This window comes from Urocitellus parryii, chromosome 11 (assembly GCF_045843805.1).
Source record: "Urocitellus parryii isolate mUroPar1 chromosome 11, mUroPar1.hap1, whole genome shotgun sequence".
Taxonomy (NCBI): domain Eukaryota; kingdom Metazoa; phylum Chordata; class Mammalia; order Rodentia; family Sciuridae; genus Urocitellus; species Urocitellus parryii.
In genome coordinates this window covers 66,668,907-66,687,601 of record NC_135541.1, presented here as the reverse complement: position 1 = coordinate 66,687,601, position 18,695 = coordinate 66,668,907, and the positions used below count along the sequence as shown (strand labels likewise).

The 18,695-nt window shown below is 36.2% G+C and overlaps 1 protein-coding gene and 1 pseudogene across 1 annotated transcript in view; both read right to left on the bottom strand.

The window, feature by feature from the left end:
* Positions 1-963: 963 nt before the first annotated feature.
* LOC113193018 (translationally-controlled tumor protein-like) lies at positions 964-1,697 on the bottom strand (annotated as a pseudogene).
* Positions 1,698-12,634: 10,937 nt separating this feature from the next.
* The window catches only part of LOC113193025 (calcium-activated chloride channel regulator 4-like), a 33,315-nt gene continuing 27,254 nt past the window's right edge, over positions 12,635-18,695 (bottom strand). Inside the window, exons 14-15 of the mRNA XM_077791324.1 lie at positions 13,408-13,641; positions 12,635-13,050 (exon numbers count right to left, since the gene is read on the bottom strand). Of these exons, the coding sequence (XP_077647450.1) occupies positions 12,635-13,050; positions 13,408-13,641 (650 nt within the window). The remainder of the gene's footprint in view (positions 13,051-13,407; positions 13,642-18,695) is intronic.

Here is an 18,695-nt window from a genome sequence, read left to right as displayed (position 1 = left end):
TGTCCCGTCCGGTACACAGGCTCTCTAATAGTGCCCTTCAACCCTGATCCTGAGAGTGGAGTTGGATGGTACTTCAGGTCCCACTCCTTGAACCTAGGTGCCTTCAACAGGTGTAAGAACTGGCTCTATTTGTAAAAGAGTTTTGTGAGGAATCCTGGTAAGAAATGCAGAAGGCAAGAAGAGATAAGCAGAGGCTCTTTAAGATATTAAGAATTGGCAATGATAGGATTGGTGACTGACTGGGTGTAGAGGGGAAAAAAAGAGAGAGGAGTATATCTGTGTATTTATGAGTATGTTAGAATGTTTAATACTCTGTCCTTTCCTTTCTCTCTTTTACTCTCCTCAGGATGTAGTCCTCCCCAGCCCAAAGAAATCACTGAATAGTTGAGGATTGCTGGGGAGGGCAAGTATATGAACAAAAGGGGTTCACTTTGTTTGAATGTGGGGAGAGGGAAACAAGAAGGGCAGTAGATGTGGCATTTTAAAAGAGGGGCTTGTTGTCAGAAAGTAGAGGAAGGAGGCTGGAGTGGGTGGGGTTAAAAGTGGAGAAGGAATAAGGGAGATGGTTTTCTGACAAAGTTTTGTCTTTGACAAAACTGAAAGCCCACTAATTAAAGCTATAGAACAAGAGGATATGGTTCAATTAGAGAAGAGGAAGCAGAGGCAAGGGCCAAGTGTTGGTTAGCATTCATTCTTTTGACAAATATGTAGATGCCTTGCAAAAATTGGTGAATAAAATAGGCAAAGTCTCTGCCTTTTCAGCATTAGGACTTCATTTATGTATGTATGTATGTATGTATGCATGTATTTTTTTTTTTTGAGAGAACAGAAAAAGTTTTATTGCTTTGCTAACAAAGGAGAAACACAGGGGACTCCTATCCTAGAGACTGTGATTCTGCCCATCAGCAGGAACAAGGGACTTTTTTTTTTTTTTGAGTTTAAATGCACTTTATTTTTAGACAACCTACATGACATGTTTTCTTAAAAAACAATGCCTCCACTCCAAATAAATCACAGTCAAAATAAATGTGCTCAAGATGACATCAGTTCCATTTGTCTTAAGTCCTGGTGCTGTGTGGATGACAAGCAGCAGCCAGTTATGATGACAGATGATAGGTCCAAAGTAACCGCCAAATTTGTTAACATTTCTCCATTTCTAAACCATCCTTAAAGAAAATCATATATGGGGTCACACCATCCTCACGGTAGTCCAGGAGAGTGACCATGCCATCTGGATTCATGTTTTCACCAATAAAGAACTGGTAATTTTTAAAATTAGCAAGGATGTGCTTGATTTGTTCTGCAGCCCCTGTCATAAAAGGTTTTACTCTCTCTGGTCTCTGTTCTTCAAGTTTGCCTTTGATTGATTTCATGTAATCTTTGATGTACTTCTTGTATGCTTCTTTTGTGAAGCTGGTTTCCTGCAAGTGATGGTTCATGACAATATCAACACCAGTGATTACTGTGCTTTAGGTACCTTCGCCCTCGGGTCCTTCAGCGGAGGCATTTCCACCAATGAGCGAGTCATCAATGTTACCCTCGGTCCTACTGACCATCTTGCCCTCCACCTCCAGGCAGAGCCCATCCGCGATCTCCCGGATCTTGTAAATGTCGAAGAACATCTCATCATGGCTGATGAGGTCCCGGTAGATAATCATGATGGCGACTGGAGGGAGACCGCGGGCAGCGCTAGCTTAGCAGGAGCCCGGCTCAGAGCGAGCGCGGTGCAGCGGGAGCGGTGCTGGGGGGGGGGGGGGGGGGGAGAGGGCGGAAAAGGAAACAAGGGACTTTTAAAGAGTTAATTCACCTGTTCTCTGTCTGGAGTTGTAATTCACTTGTTAATTTGGGAGATAGTCATTTCTGAGATCCTCTAGTACCATCCCCAAAGTCTGGATTACTTTATTTCTATGGTGGGTGTGTACCCAAGGACAAATAAATCTGCCTAAATGGGAATGAAAGGTAATTTTATTTCTCCTGAGATTAGGGATGGGAATAGATTAGTGGAGGACCAGAGAGGAAGAGAAACATGCCCATTTAAATACTAAGTTGAAGTGGCAGAGAAGAGCTATATTCAAAGCATAAAGTGGACCATTGTTACATTTCCCCACTGTCAATTTCTACATTCCATTTCTATGTAAAAATGGGTGACAACATCTCCAAGCTGCTTCTTATTGAAAGAGCATAAAGTTGGGGGAATTAACCCAGATTCCTTGAGGATATTCCGTATTAGAGCAATTCAGAGGTCCACAGTGGCTAATAGCAGGTGACTGGACAGGCATATATAGGGCAGGGATCATGCTAAGACAACAATAAACCAAGACAGCACAACATTATTTTTTGTAAACAATTAGCACAAAAACAAAAGCAATTAGTATTTCTGCCAGTCTCTGAAAACCATGAAGACAGTATCTCATATCAATGAAAAACAGATCAAGTTCATCACTGTAAGAGGTTAGGAAGATTTGTAAGTCTCAAATGGACTTAAAAAAAAGGTTGTGACTCTGATAGTCTCTCCCCCTCCATCCCCAGAAATAATATACTTTATGAAGGTATGATTATCCTGATACTGAAATCAGACAAAGACAATATCAAAAAAGAAAGAAAACCCCAGGGACTGTAGGTGCGAAAATCCTCAAGAAAATACTAGCAAAACAAAATATTAACTATTTTATTAAATATAAAAACTATGTGCTGTGATCAAATTGGATTTATCCCAATTTTAGTAATTTAAGTGTTCTCTCTCTCTTTGTTAGCATGGCTAAGAGTTTACCAATTTTTTAAATGTTTTTTCAAGGGTCAAATTTTTGTTTCATTAGTTTTTTCAATTGTTTCAATTTTATTGATTTCAGATGATTTTAATTATTTTCTGTCTCCTACTGCTTTGGGGTTTGCTTTGTTCATATTTTTCTAGGGCTTTGAGATGTAATGTTAGATCATTTATTAATTGGCTTTCTATTCTTTTAATGAATGAGCTCAATGCAATGAATTTTCCTCTTAGCACTGCCTTTATAGTGTCTCAGAGGTCTTGATATGTTGTATCATTGTTCTCATTTTTATCTAAGTAATTGTAATTTCATCCCTGATTTCCTCTATTCATTTATTATTTAATAACATATTATTTAGTCTGCAGGTATTATAGTAGCTTCTATTTTTAATTTTACCATTGATTCATAATTTTACTCCATTATTAGCTGGTATAATACAAGGTATTTCTCTCTCTCTCTATTTCTCTCTCTCTCTCTCTCTCTCTATATATATATATATATATATACACACACACACACACACACACACACACACACACCACACTTTGTATTTGCTTAGAATTACTTTGTGGCCTAAGATATGGTATATTTTAGAGGAGGATCCATGTGCTGCTGAGAAGAAAGCATTTTCAGTTCATTGATGGATGAAATATCCTATCTATGTTCATTAATTTTAAATTATTGTGTTGATTAGTTCTATAGTTTCTTTGTTTAGTTTTTGTCTGGAAGATCTATCCAGTAGTGAGTGAGGTGTGTTAAAGTCACCCGGTGTTATTGTGTTGTGGTTTATTTGATTCTTGAAATCAAGGAGGGTTTGTTTGATGCACATAGATGCTCCATTGTTTGGGGCATAAATATTTGCAATTCTTATGTCTTGCTGATGTATCATTCCCTTAAGCAGTATGAAATGTCCCTTTTTGTCCCTTCTGGTTAGCTTTGGCTTGAAGTCCACTTTCTCTGATATGAGGATGAAAACCCCTACTTGTTTATGTGATCCAGATGAATGATATGTTTTTTTCCCCATCCTTTCACCCTCAGTCAGAGGATGTCTTTGCCTATGAGATGAGTCTCTTGGAGGCAGCATATTTTTGGGTCTTGTTTTTAATCTGATCTCCCAGTCTATGTCTTTTGATTAATTAGATTGATTAGTTTAAGCCATTAACATTCTAGGTTATTATTTTTATTTACATTTTTTTATTGATTGATTTATTTTAGTTAGGTATATATGACAGCAAAATGCATTTTGATTTATCCCACTCCAGTCAGAATGGCAAATATCACAAAATCAAGCAACAATGAGTGCTGGTGGGAGTGTAGGGAAAAAGGTATATTGATTCTTTGCTGGTGGATTGCAAAATGGTACAACCACTTTGGAAAGCAGTAGGGAGATATCTTAGGAAACTTGGAATGGAACCACAATTTGACTCAGCTATCCCACTCCTAGGTCTATACCCGAAATACTTAAGAGCAGCATGCTACAACAGTGCAGCTACCTCAATGTTTATAGCAGCTCAGTTCATAATAGCTAACTTGTGGAAACAGCCTAGATGCCTTTCAATAGATGAATGGATAAAGAAACTTGGTATATATACACAATGGAATACTACTCAGCCTCAAAGAAGAATGAAATCATGGCATTTACAGGTAAATGGATGGAATTGGAGAATATCATGCTAAGTGATGTAAGCCAATCCCCTCAAACCAAAGGCCAAATATTTTCTCTGATAAGTGGATGCTGGTCCATAATGGGCACAGGGCAAGGGAAGAATGGGGAAATTTTGGATTGAGAAGAAGGGAGAGAGAGTATGGAAGGGAGGGAAAGAAGAGGGTGTGTATGGGGGGAAGATGGTAGAATGGGAAGGACATTATTACCCCTATGTATGGGTATGGTTGCATGAATGGTGTGACTCTACATCATGTATAATCAGAGAAATGAAAAGATGTGCTTCATTTCTGTTGAAAAAATTAAAAAATTCTATTCTTATTTTGCATGTTAATCATTCTCATTATGATGTGCCTTGGTGTGGGTCTATTGTAATTTTGTACATTAGAGGCCCTATAAGCTCTTATATTTGATTTTCCATTTCATTATTTAGGTTTGGGAAAATTTCTGATATTATTTCCTCAAAAAGATTGTGCATTCCTTTGGTTTGTAGCTCCACACCTTCATCTATCCCAATAAATCTTAAAGATGACCTTTAAATTTACCCCATAATTCTTGGAAGTTCTGTTCATAGTTTCTTACCATCTTCTCTGTGTGGTCAATTTTATTTTCAAGATTCTATATTTTGTCTTTATTACCTGAGGTTCTGTCTTCCAAGTGTTCTAGCCTGTTAGTGACACTTTTTATTAAATTTTTTATTTGGTTTATTGATTCCTTCATTTTGTGGATTTCTGTTTGCTTTCTTTTAAGAATCTCTATAGCTTTATTGAAGTGATCCTTTAACTCCTAAAATTTATGTCTGATTTCAGTCCTTACATTATTCTTTACATTGTAGGTCAGTTTAACAATGTAAGTTCTAAACTCCCCTGAACTTTCTTTTACCTTGTTGCCAGTGGATTCTATAATTGGAGCATCTTGGTTTGTTTGGGGTGTTTTGTTTCCTTTTTTTTTCATGTTATTTGTGTGTCTCCCCATCTAGCAGTGTGGATCTGAGGAAGTATAGTTTCTACCCTATAGATTTAGTGGTCCTGAAGGTTTTCAGTACCTTGCCTTTAAGAGGGAGACCAATATTAACAGTGCCCAATGCAAATAATATACAGTCTTAAACCAAATATTTCCTATTAAGACATCTACGGTTTTGTCACATGATAAACACAAATGATATTTTCGATTATTATCTATAATATCAATAGTAAGTTTGTAAAATGGTATAATTCTAATCATGGACAAAGAGAGAACAGAAGTGGTGTTGGATGTGATGTTTATAAGGAAGGAGAAGATAAGATAGAAGTAAAGGATTATAAGAAGAGTGAAAGAGGAATCAATAGAGGTTGGCTGTTAGCAGGAGAAAAGAGAGAAAGAGAATCCAGGGGAACAAGTAAGTGAGAGGATATATATGTGTATGTATACACACACACACACACACACACACACACACACATATATATATATATATATATATAGAGAGAGAGAGAGAGAGAGAGAAGTAAAAATAAGAAAATACACAACAAAACTGTAATATACTATTCAGACGTCCCAGTCCTCAATAAACTGATGCATGAAAATATTTGATTTTAAAAATGGTAGAAATGTGAGAGAGAGAGAAAAAAAAAAGAAAAACATCTCCATAGAAAGTTGAACAATTGTTTCTGTTGGAGTTCAAGAGTTTCTCAGCTTCCCTTCTCAGCCAATAGGTGGTGTTGTTTGGAGTTTGAGGATAGCTCCACCCTCAGGATGGTGAGGGTTGCTAGGGTGGAAGGGCTAGTCCTGGAGGTAGAACTTCTGGAGGTGGGGTATAGCAATTGCCAGTCCACATTGATAGACTATACCCCTGGAATCTCCTCTGGGTTCCACTTGTGTGATGTAGGAGCCTGATCTTAGCCCTTTACCTTGCCTGCAGACCCCAGAATTCCTGGTTTCTGACTTAGACTCCAAACTTAATCTCTTCTACTCCTGCCATTTTGAATTCCCTGTCAGGCACTTCTATCCCAAGCGGTCCTGAGGGCTGAGTGCTGGGGACCTGTGCACCTGTCACGGAAAGCTATTCTGTATCAAGACCAGATGCTGAGAGCTGTGGGCTGACCACATAGCTGTGAGTTCTGGGCCTGGTTGGTGGCTAGGGAGGGTTTGGAGACTTGGAATTAGGGAGCTTGAGTGCCCCTATTGGGTGTTGGATCTTGTGGGACCAGGGGATCATTGGATTTCAGACTGGGGAGGAGGTCAGGGACTAGGCTGGTGACAGGGCCTCACAAGTGCTGGCCCAAGTACGCTCTGGGAACCTGGTGGATGCTGGACCAGCTGGCTGGGTGAGCCGAAAGCAAGATGCTCTCACACCCACTTCTAACCTTCTAACCCATTGTTGCCAGCCCTTTCTGCTTCAGGACTCACAGAACTGGGGAGAGCCCAGCTTTCCATAGGATTGCAGGCTTGGACAGGCTCACATAGACCTAGCTATGAACTCATGGATCTGGGTTTCAGTTTCTATAGGCTCTGCCATGCTTCCGGCCTAAGATCTCAATGTTATTTTAATTTACAATTAGACACACTACCAGGAATGTGCTCACATAAAGGAAGATACAGCAAGATGGTAGCTATTAGCACATATTAGACCATGTGAAGAAACAGCAAGATGGTAGCTATTAGCACACCTAGCAGGAAGACCTCACGTGTAAACAAACCTGCATGCACCTTGATAATGGAGTTCCAGGCCCTTGCTCATGTCCCAAGATGGAATTGGGCATGTGGTGATGGTGGTGGTGGCGGCAAACCTGCAGGCACCTTGATATTGGACTTTCAGGTCCTGGCTAGTGCCCCAGATGGAGGCTGCCACCTCTCTAGATGGCAATGGTGGCAATGGTGGTGGTGTCCCAAGACAGAGGTGGCTGCATTCCGAGACGGGATGGAGGCATTGGGTTGGGTGTCAGTGTTGGGTGGCATGGCAGTCTGATAGTGTCTCTCTCTCTCTCTCTCTCTCTCTCTTTTTGGTACTAGGGATTGAGCTCAGGGGGAATTCAACACTGAACTACATCCCCAGCCTCCTGTGTGTTTTATTTAGAGACAGGGTATCACTGAGTTGCTTAGTGCTTTAGTGCCTTAGTGCTGTTGCTGAGGCTGGCTTTGAACTTAGGATCCTCCTGTCCCAGCCTCCCAAGCCACTTGGATTACAAGTGTGTGTCACCACATCTAGCCTGATAGTCTCTTTTGATAGTTATCAAGCACTCCTGTCTAAGAAACTTTCCTTTATAGCTTCCGGCTTTACTTATTTTTGGTGGGACTGACAGAAGTATAAATCTTATAGTAAAAAAACTATTGTTTTCCCTTTTGAATGCCCATGTATGGCTGTCCTTTGGCTGTAACTCTCTTGCCAGGTGTTTAAGACCAAGCTGGTCAATTGACCTTTTTCCTATATATTGTTAAGAGTCAGCTGAGTTTCCTCAGGGTGTCACTCTTGGGAATTTGTGAGAAGCCTCTTAGTTTCTCTAGAGGAATCTGCTAGGATAGATCAGGGTCTTGCTAACCATGCATGGCTTTTGTTGGAAGCATCAGGGACATTTTCTTCTCTAATAACTCTCCTTTTTGCAGAATGTTCATTGGTTGGTGTCCTGTTCTCTAGGGTCCCATTGATCCCTGTGTTTGGGATATTATGTGGCCCAGAGTTGCAAAGCCCTTAGAGAAGTAGGACTTTGTCTTGAAAGCAGTGTGGGGGCTATTTAGGTTTTTATCAGATTAATTTGGGGTGAATGTGGTTTGGGGAAAGACTGATCATACAGAGAGTCTTTTCCAGAAGATAAGGAAGGCTGAACTAAGGTAGTATTACTGAAGTGGCAGGAGTAGGTGCGGAGAGAGGTCAGGGTGAAGGGGATGTCACAGACAGCTTGTTCACATATTTGATCTAAGGGGTAATAAAATTGGAGGCTGAAGAGATGGCCTTCCTTTTGTTAGGTGTAAATGACTAGGTGGTGAGATACTTTTCTTTCACCAAAATAGAAATTCAGCAGATAAAGTTGAAGAGAACGAACTTAGTTTCATAAGAATTATACTATTTATTGACCCAAACTCACAAACCTAGATCTAAATATGTCTTGAAAGCACATGTTGGCTTAGATTGCATTAGGTAATATTCCTGAGGATGAAGTGAGGATTAGAGGTGCAACAGGAAGACCATAGTGGACTTTCCTATTTTCTTCAGATAGCATTATCTGACACTAGACTCTTTGGAATTTGGAGAGTTCTGATTTGCACTATAAAGAAGGCCTGATTGAGACTGCAAACACATTTGAAAAACTGTAATGCAGGTTTGGAGAAAACCACAGCATTTTGATAGATGATAATTACAAGTCCAGTTACAACTTCAAATTGTGGAATAAATGATGGCTCTGATTTTATGCTACCAGACTCTTACTGTTCATTTCTCTTAGGTCTAAAACAACTTGTAAAAGGCACTCCCTTATTTCCTGAAGATCAGGTGACAACAGATAGCAGGACACACAGCCTGTAGGACTTTGCTCATGATCCTAATGCGGTTAAATGTACCAAGACCTAATGTGCTGATTATCACATAGATTATCAAAGAAAATAGGGCACTGGGACCATAAATCATATAATTAATTTTCAACTATTATCATATAAAGAGGCATTATTTATTAAACTATGCTGTCAGGTCTAAGGCTTTAAAACAACTTCCTATCACAAGGAACAATATAAAATCATCCACAAAGAACACTTATTTTCTCTTATGTTAGAGTAGGACTGCCACAGGAGGATGCAGACATTGTGTTGTAAAACTCCAGTGGTTATTCATGAAGAGTATGATTTGAACAGATCCCTTTAGAGTTCTGTGATATGGTAGCCCTAGATAAGAGTGAGGGTCATATGAGAGGAAAATACAGAAACATAGGGAAATCAGGCTGATACAAAGCACCAGAGCAAAAGTATTGCTGGGAAGCAGAAGCATACAGTAGATGTTAAGGAGCATAGGGTGTGAGATGAAGACAAGTACTTGCCAAGAAGTCATTATGTAAAAAGATTGGAAAAAGGAAGAATGAAGGATCCTTGAAAGAGGGAGAATGGATGATGAAAGTAAAAACAAAAGAGTTCTCTGTAGAATGGAAGGAAGTAGAAAGACAAGTAGGAGTTTGGTGTCCAGAGAGTAGGTCTGTATGTCAGTAGATTTGTCACCATAAACTTAAGCAGTGATATTGTTGAATATGATTGCTATGAAACACGTTTACTTGAGCAATCTCAACTCACTACAATATAAGCATGAAAAACCTCAATATTTCCTGGTAGCTATAATTGTGTATGTTCTGTTGAATTCCCCATCTTATCCCAAATGGATTAAGCCCAGCCACCTTCCACAGTGTCCACTTTGTAAATAAGAAACTCTCCACTCCTTGGTGTACCAAACATACATGAAAACCCATCTCTTTAATTTCAGCAGTATAAAAATGCTGTTCATCTAGTGGTCCAGTCATGCTGAGAGGTTTACCATCTCTTGACTTTCATGGTCTCCTAAGAATCACACTGTACTTGGCAGTGAACTTTCAGAACATCTCACTTTCCTTTAATGCCAACTAATTGCTCTCTTCTGGTTTTCTTTTATATTGAGAGTTTCTTAGAACAGTGGAAATGGTGGATAGGACTACAATTTCGGCTGACCCAGCATTTCTTACTTAATGTAAGAAGTTGCAGCTGGAAAATTTCTAAGCTTGAAAGCTGGGATACATAATACTCTTTGTTTTCAGATTTGGTCCATCATAATTGATTTTGGCAAAATGAAATTCATATAACTATTAAATTCTATTCAATTTAAATAGCAAAGGTTTTATGTTGAGAGGAACTCTGTGGACTCCTGGACAATCTGAAAATGAAGAGAAGGTCATGTTGTGAAAATGCCAGGATTTTTGCTATGGGCTTGGTGAGTTTCATGGGAGATAGGGTTTGCTAACTCAGGGTGTGTCTTAGAAAGGGATAGCAAACTACTGGGATCTAGTGGAGCCTACTTATTGTACTGGAGTATTTGGGAGGGAAATAATCAGGTTGGCAGGCTTTGCTTCCAGAGATATAGGGTAGATAGGTGGGAAGGACACAGGGAATATATGACTGCTATATAATATTTCTATTGGCAACACAGAATTTTGGGTCTTCATTCTCTTCTTGGCATAAGGCCAGTTGTCTTATACTTATTTCTTTTCCAGATTTTCTTCATGTTCACTTCTATAGCCCTAGGCATCATCACTGACTTATCCTGCACTAGACCACTAGGGGAACTATGATTGCCAATAGACCTTGTCTGAACAGCCCAGTCCCCAAATGTCTAAATACAGACCTCATGTTCCACTGAATCATGAGAGTAAATTAGAGCATCCCTGTAATCAAAGGTTTCCCACTTTCATTTTCTCATGCTCTTTTTCCATTCCCATTTAAATGGTAGGGCTCATCTTGCCACATCTGCAATTTAAATGGGAAGTAGAGAAGGAAGCAAATTAATTCATAATAAATTAATTATGCCAGGCTAATAAGTGTGATTGAAAATTGTTAGGGGTGATACTAGACTCAACTGACATAGTTTACATTTTGGTTTACTTCCAAACCAGCAAATAACTCCTGCCAAGTGTACCTGAGATAAGGATGCAAATGAGAGGATACTGTTCTTCAGGTAATCAGGGAGCTGAATTTTGGTGGTAAAGTTTCCAATATAAAGTGGGAAAACTGCCAGTTGAACGAACAAAGAAACCATATATTTGTAAACTTAGACTTAAAAGTCTACCTACTTAAGGGAAATTCTTTCAGCACCCAGATGGGCCATAGTTATATGATCTGTGTTCCAGTTTGTTTACATCATTAGGGCCTCAGCATGCATGGCCATATCTTGCCATTGAACTCTGCTCTTCTTAATTTCCATGCTGTTGTTATCGATCTCATTCATTACTGTTTTTAATGCCATCTACATACTAACAGCAGTGAAATGTACATCTTCAATTAGTAACTGATGTTGAGCACTAGGCCTTGGGATCCAATTGTCAGTGTAACAATACTGATTAATATTTATTCACATGTTCCTCAAATGTCTTATCACCAAGGTCAGCTATCCGTTACCTTTATAGATATTTCTTCTCCCTGAGTCTTTCCACTTCTCAGTAAATGGCACTTCCATTTTTCTGTATTTTCAGTTTGAAACTTGAAATTCATCATTGACCGGCTTTCCTTTTTTCTCCATACATGACCATATCTTCTCTGCTCCCCTTAATTTATTTTTAATGTACCCACTTTTACTCACCATTCTCCTCTAAGCTAAACTCATTTCTTTCTGTAGACTTATCACAGATAGTATTTCCCTTCATGTGTCTTCAGATTCCCTTTGCTACACAGCAAACACAATCATTGTTTTTAATAGTTTGTCAATAACTTTCTCTATACTTAGAATGAAAGGAACTTGGACTCATTTTCATAATTTTTGGGCTTGTCAGGATGTGGTAGATAACTGTAACTTGAACACTTTCTTTTGAAATTAAGAAGATGATGTTTTGAATTCTGTTTCTTTCCTTTAGTCTGTGACTCAAAGGATAAAAGATATAGTGTGTATTAAAAGTATTTTTAATTTTTTTTGACCTGAAAACAAGAGCAATATAAAGTAGCTTCATTAATTCTTTCCCACTATGAAAGAAAAAGTATCTAGGGATGTGTGACTTCTTAAGGACACAGGCACAGATTATATGTTTATATTGAGATGAAATAAGGAAAACATGACATCACAGATGGTGAGTGATTTCAATGTTTTTACTCTCAATTTCTGTAAACCAAAGTAAACATAACCTTGGTTATTATAGCATAATATTAGATGTGATAATGTTGATAATTCTCAATAAACTGAGACCAAATCTGTTTTTTCCAAATATATTGTTCTTTTTTTATTTGTTTCAACTATATGAATATATAATTTTAACTTCAATGAAGTTTGAAATAAATTCCAAAAAACTTTTGTATAAAATAACAGACAACAATAATATAAAAGCTCTTTTATTCATCGCTATATATGATAAAATGAGTAAATACAATTATTAAAGTTGATTTAGTCTGTATTTTGAATATCTTTGGATGTTTATATTTAATTATTCTTTCTAGACCTCTTAAATTATTTTTATGAGTTAATTATCCAAAGAAGAATTTAAAAATTCACAGGTATCCCTCAATTTTGTTGATCATATTAAAACCAAGTCCTTGGTCTACTTGCATTTTTTTTCTTCTTTAAAATATAAATGGTGGTACTTAAAATAATACTAACAACTACCACAGATCCAACCACTGACAACATCAAGGTAGAAATGTTAACTCCGGGGTTTGGTTGGCTTTCATCAGGACCAGGATCTGCTTGGGGGATAAACAAAGCTACACGTACAATGTTGGATACTTTTGATATCAAATTGCTTTTATCTACACTTTGAATGGCAATGAATATGTGAGTTGCATTTTCTTCTGAGATGTTTCCTGGTTTAAATGCAAAGGTTTCCTTGGAGTTGGCCTCTTTTGGTAACAGGTTGGTAGTATTAACTTGAAGCGCATCATCAAAATTGTCTCTTAGATCCATAATACTTCTACTTATTCTTATGATATACCGTTGAACTAAGAAAAAAAGTTATGCATGTTGTAGGATCTAGAGTATACCATTTTAAATTCCTTTTTATTTATTCTTTTAAAAATGACTAATCATGCAAAGAGATGCTTATATTTACATCATTATTTACCTTTTGATAGCTGTTAAATTCTGACTTTTACAACTTTGCCAAATGCTAACTTTTTTTTTGGTGAGAAAAGTTTGGACCAGGTTAACATGTGTCATTTGATTAAGTCAAAGAATCAGATTATAAAACTAATTCTTTGTTAAGTCATCAATTAAAAACTTCCCCACTCCTCCACCTTTATACCTTCAATTTTGCAACGAGTACCTTTCATTTATAACCATAAAACATTCATCCTTACCTTTTCCAACATCAAAATTATCTCCTGGTGCTGTCCATGTTAGATTGATCTGATTCCCCTCAGCTGTGGCATCAAGGTCTGTGATTTGACTTGGTGGGTACTGGTCAGGCAAAGGAAGCTGTGGAACTTGGGATACCACAAATGCACCTCCAGATGCTGTTCTGCTGAAACTCTCCAAAAATGTTTGAGTATCCTCATCATTTTCAGGACTTGGTAGATTCTCTTCAATTTTACCTGTGTTAAAAAATTCCTGGTTTTTAAGGAACAGAACAGTACTAGTACTTTTAAAACTCAACAAATGAAATTCTCCACTGGTCTTTTACTTTTTCTTCATATACATGTCACATTTTACTAAGTTTGGTGACAAAGTCAAAGGTCAAGAAAGAAAAAAGTGTTGTGAAACTGTAACCCAGAAGTATTATATAAAAGTTATAAAAATCATTTGCTCAGTATTGTTTTTAATGATTTCTAGAATATTCCTACACCTGATGTTTTTAAATATGTAACATCTAATTGATCAGATATTCTTCTCTTGACTACTACAGATTACCCCTTTACTATCCTATGTCACACAAATTATATAGCTAACTTGGTAATTCAAACACTGCCTATGCATAGGTGATACTGTTCTTCAAAAGTTATGAGATTCATTGACTTTGTTTTTGTGCATTCAAAAATCTTTGGTAAGGGAATTCTATCTTTAGCATCTTGACCAGGATATTGAAGGATACAATCAAATAATGAATTGTTTTGTAATTAAGGGTACTTAGAATGGAAATAATGCTACATAATTCAATAACTTCCCTTTTACAGTCACATAATAATTGTACATATTTATTGAGTATAATATAATGTTTTAACACATGTATACATTGTGTAATTGTCAAGTCAGGGTAATTATATATCCATCACCTTTTATCATTTTTTTTGTAATTGTGAGAACATTTAGCACTATTAATTTCTTTTTCTTGCCTAGTTGCTTTGGCTAGGACTATTGGTACTGTCAAATAGAACTGGTAAGAGTAGCATTCCTGTAATATTTTCTGATCTTATAGGATAAACTTTTAGATTTTCAACACTGAGTATAATGTTAATTTTAGGTTTTTTCATATGTGGGCTTTTTATGTTGAGCTACTTTTTTTCTAGTTTGTTGAATTTTTATCATGAAAGACTTAAGTTTTGTCAAATTCTTTTTCTGCATCAATTGAAATAATCATTGTTTGATTCTGATAATGTGGTATACTATACTAATTGATTTTTATTGGACTATACTTGCCCTCAAAAAATAAATCCCACAAGGTCATGGCATATAATCTTTAAAATATACTACTAAATTTTGTTTTCTGATATTTTGTTGGGGACTTTTGTTTCAGTATTCATAAGGAGTTGCAATGTCTGAATGTTTGTCTCCAGAATTCATATTCTGCAATCCTAGCCCTTTTGGTGGTAATATTAGGTGGTGGAGCCTTTGGGAGGTGATTAAGTAATGAGGGTAGAGTCCTCATAAATGGAATTTGTGTCCTTATAAAGGAGGTTGAGAGAGTCCTTACTCTTTCTGTTTTGTGGGGTTACAGCTAGAATACAGATATAAACCACGAAGTGGGCTTTCACCAGACATTAAATTACTGGTGCCTTAATCTTGGACTTCCAAGACTCTGGAACTATGAGAAAAAAAATTCTGTTGTATATAAACTACCCAGTTTAGATTATTTTTATGATAGTAGCTCAAATGGATTAAGATAGGGATACAGTATGCAGTGTTTTTTCTTGTAATATTTTTGGCATTGATATCAGTGCTGGCTTTATAGGATGAATTTGGAAGTAATTGCTCCTTTTCAATTTTGGGGGGGAAAAGTTGAGGATTGTTGTTAGTTCTTTAAATGTTTTGTGGAATTCACCTGTGAAGCTATCAGGTTCAGGGCTTTTCTTTGTTGGGATTCATTCTTCTTACTAGTTAGAGGTCTATTCTGATTTTGTATTTCTTTTCATTATAGTCTTGGTAGAGTTTGTGTATCTAGGAATTTCTCATTTTATCTAAGTCATTTAATGTGATTATTTACATTTTTAAAATACTTTCTTCTAGTTCTTTGTGTTCCTGTAGAATTGGTAATAATGTTCTCACTTTCATTTCTAATATTTGGTTTTAGTGATTTATCTTTTTTTTAGTTTATCAAGATAAAATTTCATCATATTTGTTAACCTTTTCAAAGAACTCTGATTTTATCGATTTTCTCCATTTTTCTATTTTATTTTTGTCTATTCTGATCTGTATTATTTTATATCTCTGCCAAATTTGAATTGTTTGTTTGTCTTTTTCCTAATTCATGAAGTAGAAATGTTAGGCTGTTGACTTGAGATATTTATTCTTTTTTAATGTAAGTATTTAGAGTTGTAAGTTTCCCTCTTAGTTCTGAATGTATGTGCACTTAAGAATTGTTTTTTTTCTTGTTCAGTAGATTGTTCTATATAGATCTATCAGATTTTGTTGATTTATTGTGTTGTTAAATTCCTATTTTTCATTATTTATATTTTCTCTGTGTGTTCTCTCATTATTGAAGTCTCAATAATTGAAGTCTCAAATTATCATTGATGAACCTTCTGTTTTAGTATTAAATTCTTTCAAGTTTGTATTATAGGTTGAGGGTATTTTACTAGGTGGATATATGTTTATAATGGCTATATCATTTGCTGTGTTAAATGAATCTTTTATTAATATATAATGCCTTTCTTTATCTCTTATAAACTTTTTAAATGTAAAAATCTATTTTGTCTGATATTAATATAGCATTCCAGTTCTTCTGATTATTAGTTTCATGGAGTATCTCTTTTTTAATATGTATTTTTTAGCTTTAGGTGGACACAGTATCTTTATTTTATTTTTATGTGGTACTGAGGATCGAACCCAGTGCCTCATGCATGCTAGGCGAGAGCACTCTACCACTGAGCCAAAACCCCAGCCCTGGGATATCTTTTTATACTTTTTCACTTTCAAGCTATTTTTGTCCTTGGATCAAAAGTAAATCTCTTATAGCCTTTATATAGTTGGATTTAAAACAATCTATTCTGCTATAATCTGTCTTGTGTGTGTGTGTCTGTGTGTCTGTGTGTGTGTGTGTGTGGGGGCTGTTGCTAAGGATCAAAACCCAGATCTTGTATATGCTAGGCAAGCACTCTATAACTAAGCTACATAACAATTCTTGTCTTTGTTTTTTGATGACAGAATTTAGTCTATTTGTATTTAAGGTAATTACTAATAAGTAGGGCCTTACTTTTGCTATATTTGTATTTGTGTTCTATATGCCTTATAGCTTTTTTGGTCTCTAATTTCCTGTATTACTGTCTTCTTTTTGTGTTTAGTTGATTTTTTTGTAGTAAACATTTTATTTCTTTCTTATTTTCTTTTATGTTTATATTACAGCCTTTTTGTTGTAACATAGACTATATTTAAAATCTAAATTAATAACATTCTAATTTGAAATCATACCAGCTTAACTGCAAAGGGATATAAAACCCCTGCTCTTATACGGTTCTGTACACATCACCTCTCAAGTACTGGTGTTATAAATTGTATCGCCTTGTGTGTCCAAAAACATGGACAAATAATTGTTTTTACTCATTAGTTTCTTAAATCATGTTGAAAATAAAAAATGTTGTAGAAACCAAAAATACAACAAAAGTAGCTTTGATAATTTCTCATGTATTTTCCTTTTTCAGAGATTTTTATTTCTTAATTTGGCTTGAGAATATTTCCTGATTTTTTCATTTTGAACTGAGAGATTCTGTTTAATATTTTTTTGCAGGGCAGATCTAGTGATAATTAACTACCTTAACTTTTGTACATATTGATCCACATGAGTTCTTCCACAGATCCTTTCAGCCCTTTTCACTTTTCTGCAGCTTTTTCTTTCTGTTCCTCAGATAAAATAGTTTTAATTTTATTAACTTCAAGTTCTCTGTTTTTTCATTCTTCCCACTTAAGTCTTTAGAATCTGTGTAATAAATTTTTAATTTCAGTTATAATTGTCAGCTCTAGAATCTATTTTTGGGTCCTATTTATATTTTTTAACTATTGATATTGCCATTGTGTTCACATGTTTTTTTCCTTGACTGTGCACATCTTCCTTTAGTTCTTTGAGCATCTTTTTAAAAGGTTGTTTCAAAGTCTTTGTCTAATCAATCTACACCTGGTCTTCCTCAGGGACATTCCTTATCAATTTATTTTTTTTGGATGGGCCATACTTTCCTGTTTCATTATATACATTGTGATTTTTGTTGTTGTTGGAAACTAGACATTTGAATATTATATGTGATAATCCTGGAAATCAGTTCACCCTTTTCCAGAGTTTTCTGTTTTAAAGAAATAATCATAGAGTTCCTCTATGACATAAATGAGCCTGAGGTGTAAACTTAAGGATTCTCTGTTCTTTTGTGAGCCTATGTTTTTCCTTAGACATGCATAGTGACTTTCTAAATTACCTACATATGTGGTTGCATTTGAATGTCATAATCTTTAAGTGTTGGGATCACAAATGTGGTAATAGGGAAAAATGACAGAGAAAAAAATAATCTGTGTCTTTAAGTCCCTTGAAAACTATTCAACTGGAGGGGCTGCTTCTGTTTCTATTCTCCATAATTGGAAAGAACATTTAGCTAGTAGTGAGGGTAAGGTTTTATTGCCCACCCTGACTCATTCAACCACCCCCAGAGTATGGGCCATATGCCATGGAACTAGAAGGAAAGAGTAATTGCTATGAGAATAAGAGATGAAATTAACCTCAGTTTCCTGCAAAGTATAATTGAAATCTTCCCCTGGAAGCTGAAAGCATTCAAATAAATTCTAGAGTTCCATACTCATTATATTAGACAAATTATGCCAGTACAAGTATTCTCTGGGTAGAGATATGGATTCCTGGCACTGCCTACTCTGCTGTCTTCCCTGATAGCAATTCATCAAGAATGTATACTTTTTTCAATTTTTTCTTTTTTCACTGTGTGCATTATAGTTACACATAATGGTAGGCTGGATTTGTGTTACGTATTCATACATGCACTTAGTATAACAATATAATTTGGCTGATATCATTCCCTAGTGTTTCCCTTTTTCCTCCCTTCATCCTTTTACTCTACTCTACTGATCTCCCTTTGATTTAAGAATACATTCTTTTTTTGATACTGGGGTTTGAACTCTGGGGCACTCAACCACTAAGCCACATCTCCAGTTCTATTTTGTATTTTATTTAGAGACAGGGTCTTACTGAGTTGCTTAGTGCCTCACTTTTACTGAGACT